Here is a 6,000-nt window from a genome sequence, read left to right as displayed (position 1 = left end):
ATAAATTCTGGCAATGCCCACACCCTTTTGGCAATCACGTTTTGTTTTAGGAAAGCTACCTTATGCAGTTTGAGTTACAATTTATTTTGCGCGCACACACACACACACGTATGTTAATGTAGTTCACTGGTTTGTGTGATGCAGGACTATGTTCCTCACCGGGAACACACACCTGACTGTACATTCCCTGGAGCAGAGCGTGTTGGTCAGGCTGCTCCGCGCTCCCCCTAGCGGCCAGCGGAGGGACGGCGGCTCGAGGTTCCTGTCGCTCGGAGACGCCGCGCTCTGGCCGCGGGTGGAGGAAAGCGCTGGAGCCGGGGCCCTGGTAACGGGTCTGGGTCAGGGAGAGGGAGAGGGACAGGCGGACGGGAGCTGTGAGGCGATTGCGGGTGGTCAAAGGGTCACTACAGGGCCGGCGATGGGAGCATTTTGGCTCCCCCCGGCTTTTTGCTCGGATATGAACCTGTGTCCCTGGGCCCGGGCCCATCTTTACTGGGGGGTAGGGGAAGCTGTATTTTTATTTTTATAAGAAAAAATCTTCTAGAATTTACTGGTGGGAACGTGAAAACACCGCCTGATCTGAGCAGAGTGCAGCCAAGGGCCCTGTGTATGCGTGCACATGTTTAATGTTGTCCAGCAACACCTTCCCTTTGGCCCAGTTAAACAAAACTCTGTCTCAGAAATTATTCCTTGAAACCAAAGCTAAAAAGGAGTTTTCGCTGCTCCTGAATCCCCGCGGGAACGCGTTTTCTTTGATCTGTAGCGGGGAGATTGATAATGAATATGGGTGGTTTGTCGGAGCAGGGGCCGATGGGCCGAATGGCCTAACCCTCCACACTCCTTGGTCTGCTTTGTTTTGGGGCACACAGCCCGGGAAACAGATTATAAACGGGTTATTTGGCACTAGTGCACATTTAACAAACAAGTTAAGGTTTTGCAAAACGTTTTCTTCTTTGGGACATAAGATCTTAGGAAAAAATGTCTACATCCGAAACATTAATTTGCCTGTTCTCTCAGCTGAGGTTGAGATCTGAATGTTTTCAGCATTTTCTAATTTGCAACATTTGCATTAGTTTGTTTATTGTGAGCTGCAGTTAAGGCATACATATATTAAGGTGCTGTTGCCACACGTGACATGATTAATTGCTAACTAATGTATATTTATGTTAGAAATTCTTTATGTCTAGATATTTCTGATCATCCTATTCAGAGATGTTATTGTACCTCATTTGAGCATCATCCATCATTAGATAACACTGTGCTGTCTCAAGTGATAGTTTAACATGTAGTCAATAGCATTTGTGCCACCCAAGTGTCAGGCAGCAGCCATCTCCAACAAGAGAATCCAACCATTTCTCTTTGATATGTGAATTCCCATTGCTGAAATTTCCACAGTCAGCATGTTGAGGTTATCATTGACTGGTAACTGAACTGGACTAGCCATATAGCTACAAGAGCAGGAATTCTGACATGAGTAACTGGCCTTCTAATTCTCCAAAGCCTATCCACCATCTGCAAAACACAAGTCTTGATAGTACTCTCTACTTGCCTGGATGTGGGCAGAGCAATAGATGTTGTTTGCTTGAATTTTAGTAAAGCCTTTGACAAGGCTTGGGGTGGCACGGTGGCTCAGTGGTTAGCACTGCTGCCTCACAGGGACCTGGGTTCAATTCCAGCCTTGGGCAAACTCTTTGAGTTTGCATATTCTCCCTGAGTCTGCGTGGGTTTCCTCTGGGTGCTCCGGTTTCCTCCCACAATCCAAAGATGCGCAGGTTAGGTGAATTGGCCATGCTAAATGTCCCATAGTGTTCAGGGATGTGTAGGTTAGTTGCATTGGTCAGGGGTAAGGATAATAGGGTGGGGGAATGGGTCTGGGTGGGTTGCTCTTCAGAGGGTTGGTGTGGACTTGGTGGGCTGAAGGGGATTCTATGATGATGTATGAAGGTTCCATATTGTATACTAGTAATTAAAGTTAGATAATGTGAGATTCAGGGTGAGTTTGTCAGCTGGATACAAAATTGGCTTATAGCAGGAGACAGAGGATGATGGTGGAGGGTTGTTTTTCGTACTGGATGCCTGTGACCAGTGGTGTTCCACAGGGATCGGTACTGGGTCCACTTTTGTTGCTCATTTTATATAAATGATTTTGCTGAGAATATACGCATGGTGAGTAACTTTGCTGATGACACAAAATTGGAAGTATAGTGAAAAGTTGTTGTGGTTCTGTTCGCCAAGCTGGGAATTTGTGTTGCAGACATTTCGTCCCCTGTCTAGGTGACATCCTCAGTGCTTGGGAGCCTCCTGTGAAGCGCTTCTGTGATGTTTCCTCTGGGATTTATAGTGATTATAGTGAACAGTGAAGAAGGTTATCTAAGATTACAAAGGGATCTTGATCAATTGGGCTGAGGAGTGGCAGATGGAGTTTAATTTTGATAAATGCAATTTTATAAAACAAACAAGGTCAGGACATATACGATTAATGGGAGGGTCCTGGGCAGTATTGTAGAACAGATACGCGTAAGGGTTGTATAGTTCTTTGAGGTTTGCTTCACAGGTAGACTGGGTGGTTAAAAAGGCATTTAGCATGCTTGCCTTCACTGCTCAGACCTTTGAGTATACCGGTTGGTATGCCATGTTGTGCAGGAGGCCTCTTCTGGACTACTGTGTGCAGTTCTAGTAGTCCTGCTATAGGAAGGACATTATTAAATTGGGGAGGGTTCAGAAAAGATTTACCAGGATGTTACTAGGAATGGAAAGCTTGAGTTATAAAAACAGACTGGATAGACTGGAACTTTTCTCAATGGAGTGTAGGAGATTGAGGGGTGACCTTTTAAAATTGTGAGGGGCATAGATAAGGTGAATAGCAAAGGACTTTGCCCTAAGGTGGGGAAATAGGGAGCATATTTTTAAGATGAGAAGAGAAAGATTTAAAAAGGTCATGAGAGGCAACTTTTTTTCACATAATGTGGTCAGTGTATGGAATGAATTGTCAGAGGAAATGGTGGATGCAGGTACGGTTGCAATGTTTAAAAGACATTTGGACAGTTACATGAATAGGAAAGGTTTGGAGGGATATGGGCCAAACACAGGTAAGTGAAACGAGTTTAGTTTGGGAGCATTGTTGGTGTGGACTAGTTGGACCAAAGGGTCTGTTTCCATGCTGTATGCTACTATGATCCTATGGATGGGTGCAGTTCCAATAATATTCAAGAAACTTGACACCATCCAGGATAAAGCAGTCTGCTTGATTGACACCACATCCACCACCTTAAACATTCACTTCTTCCACTATTAATAAACAGTGGCAGTCCACAAAATGTACTGCAACAACTCATCCAGTATCTTTCAGCAGAATCTGCAAAATAAATTTGAAAGTTAAATCAAAGCCATGCCTTTCTCTGATCTTAACCAAAACTTAGAAAAATTAAAAAAGATCAAATAATCAGTGCTATCAATTAATCACTGAACCCAACAATATGTTTTAAATTAGTGCACTTGTTTTAGTCATAGGAAGTTCTAAAATAAAATGTATTAGTTAGCTATGATGATGCAGTGACTAAGAATGAGTGTATCTTTTTCAGGCTGGCGGGGTGTCTTGGTGTATCACCAGGATCAGTGCTGGTGCCTAATTCTTTACAATTCATATAAATGATTAGGATGACAGGATCAAAGATGTATGACAGCATGTTTAAGAGACACTTCGACACGTGAACAGGGAGGAGATAAGGGTTACAGACCATGTGCAGGCAGATGGCGTTAGTTGAGAGTGGCATCAAGGTTAGCACAGACATAGTAGGCCAAAGGGTCTGTTCCTTTGCTGTACTGTTCCATGTGTGGTAGCTTAGCATAAAGATAGGTAGGTAGGTAAGTTGTGAAGAGGACACAAGCTGATAAAAGGATATAGATTAAATGAGTGGTCAAAGATCTAACAAATGGAGTACAATATGAAAAAGTTGAAATTGTCCACTTTGTCAAAAAGAACTTAAAAAAAAATATTATCTCAATGTTGAATGGTTGCAGAACTCTGAGATGTAGTGAGATCCAAATGTCCTAGCACATGACTCGCAGAAAATTAGTATGCAGGTACGACAAGTAATCGAATGTTGTAGTTTATTGTGAGGAGAATTGAATGCAGGAGTAAGGAGGTTATGCGTCAGTTATACGGGGCATTGGAAAGATTGCATTTTGAGTACTCTGTACAGTACTGGTCAGTGTTGTAGAGAAGGATTTTGGAAGCAGTTCAAAGAACATTTTCGACTAATGCCTCAAATGAACTGGTTGCCTCATGACGAAAGACGAGAAAATTTCCTCTTGAGCTTAAGAGTCTGGGGTGATTTAGCTGAAACATCAGTTCATGAAGGCACTTAACTGATTGGAAGTTGAAAGCATGTTTCCACTTGAGAGAGAATCTATAACTAGGGGTCATAGATCAAACATAAAGGGTGTCCATTTAAAACAAAGATGAGGAATTTTGTTTTCTCTCTCAGTATTGAGGGTCTTTGGAATTCCCATATCAAAAGGCAATGGAAGCAGCTTCTTTCTATTTTTAAAGAAGTGGTAGATTCTTGATTGCTAAAGGGTTGGAAGATTGTTGTGGATATGCAGGAGTGTAGAGTTTGAGAAAATCAGATTGCCATGACCTTATTGAGTGGCAGAGCAGGCTTAAAGGACCGAACCTTGTTCCTTGTTTGTATGTCCATATATAAACCCATGACATCCAACAGATGAATGAGAACTTGGCCATTTGAAAATTCCCTTCAAGCCATACATGACCCTTAGAACTTTAATTGCCATTCTATTATTGATCCTGAATCAAAATATTAGAACTTCCTAACAACGCTGTGGGTATACCTACACCATGTGGTTTGTGACAGTTAAACATGACAACTCACTAACACTTTCTTGGTTGCGTATAGAGAATGTTAAATCAGTGTTGGCCTACTAAGTATCTCTCAATGCAGTGAAAAGAATTACAAACAAAAGTCCCTTGCTGTAGCTTTGCTACAGATCTGGGAATGGGCTCAATATTGAATACCATAGCTGCATCTATTTTAGGTTTGATGTTTACTGAGATTTTTTTGATGGCAGACAATCATCTTTATTTTGAATTGGTGATACTCAGATTGGAAAACCTGGTTAATTTATTTTCTTGCTTGTCCCTGGATCACTAAAGTCAGCGAATTTAACGCAGATTAGCAGGCGAACGTGGGATCTTCTTGATTGAATGTCTGGCCCTATTCTTCTTGCTCACAGATGCTCTAGTTTTTTGCAACTTAACTAGCAACAATATCTGATTGAAGTTTGTGCTCTGTGTGGCTCAGCTATTCACTGACTGAACAAGCCTTTCCAGTGACATCTTACTGTTGATTTGAAAAATAGGTAGGTAGTGTTTTGTGCACACAAACATATTTGGTACTTTAACCTGTTCTCGAAAAGTATCTCATTGAGGTTGATGTTTGTCTGTTGCTAGCCTATCTGTGACTCGACATTGCAGAAATCATGTCATTGACAGCGGGATTGAAGAATGACTTGGAGAGGCTGCTGTTGCGTTTCCAACAGACTGAAAGTGTGCGCTATGAGGAATTCTCTGCAATCTGGAGGGACATGAAGTTTTCCACTATCTTTTAGTAAGAACCATTTTCTTTTGTTATACTGTTATCCCCTCTATGCATTGGCTGCTGCTGCTAGGCTGCATTTCTAAAGGTGTTGGTTCTCCTTCAATATCTTATCAATGATATTTGTCCATATGTGAGCTGACATGGTGACTGTTGCATCTATTTAGCCACAAAGTGCACCACACCTGAACCTGATCTAGTTCCCACTCAGGTCATGCATGTACCCAGGCTGAATTTAGTGCTGGTTAGATCAGTGGCCCTGCAGTTACCATTAGTTAATTCTGCATAAACCAGTGATTAAACCCAGTATGAAATGCTCAGCCACAAATATGCCGCATAATTACCTAGAACAGAAATGGCTGCAGAAACGCAGCAGGTCTGGCAG

The 6,000-nt window shown here is 42.2% G+C and overlaps 1 protein-coding gene across 4 annotated transcripts in view; it reads left to right on the top strand.

Moving 5' to 3' along the window:
- The first annotated feature begins 203 nt into the window (after positions 1-203).
- Positions 204-6,000, top strand: part of snapc1b (small nuclear RNA activating complex, polypeptide 1b) — a 38,835-nt gene continuing 33,038 nt past the window's right edge. For 2 of the 4 annotated variants that reach the window (XR_015757858.1, XM_043697227.2), the window contains exons 1-2: positions 1,986-5,379; positions 5,471-5,627. Coding sequence is in view for 3 of the 4 variants with exons in the window: in XM_043697227.2 (XP_043553162.1) it covers positions 5,500-5,627 (128 nt within the window). In the remaining variant the exon portion in view is untranslated. Of the gene's footprint in view, positions 326-1,985; positions 5,380-5,470; positions 5,628-6,000 lie in introns of those variants that run through there. The other 2 variants (XM_043697226.2, XM_043697230.2) reach the window with 2 other exon arrangements.

The sequence above is a fragment of the Chiloscyllium plagiosum genome, unplaced genomic scaffold, assembly GCF_037043375.1.
Source record: "Chiloscyllium plagiosum isolate Xiang-an unplaced genomic scaffold, Cpla_swu_hap1 HiC_scaffold_8, whole genome shotgun sequence".
NCBI classification, from domain to species: Eukaryota; Metazoa; Chordata; class Chondrichthyes; order Orectolobiformes; family Hemiscylliidae; genus Chiloscyllium; species Chiloscyllium plagiosum.
This window is presented reverse-complemented; position numbering and strand designations above follow the sequence as displayed.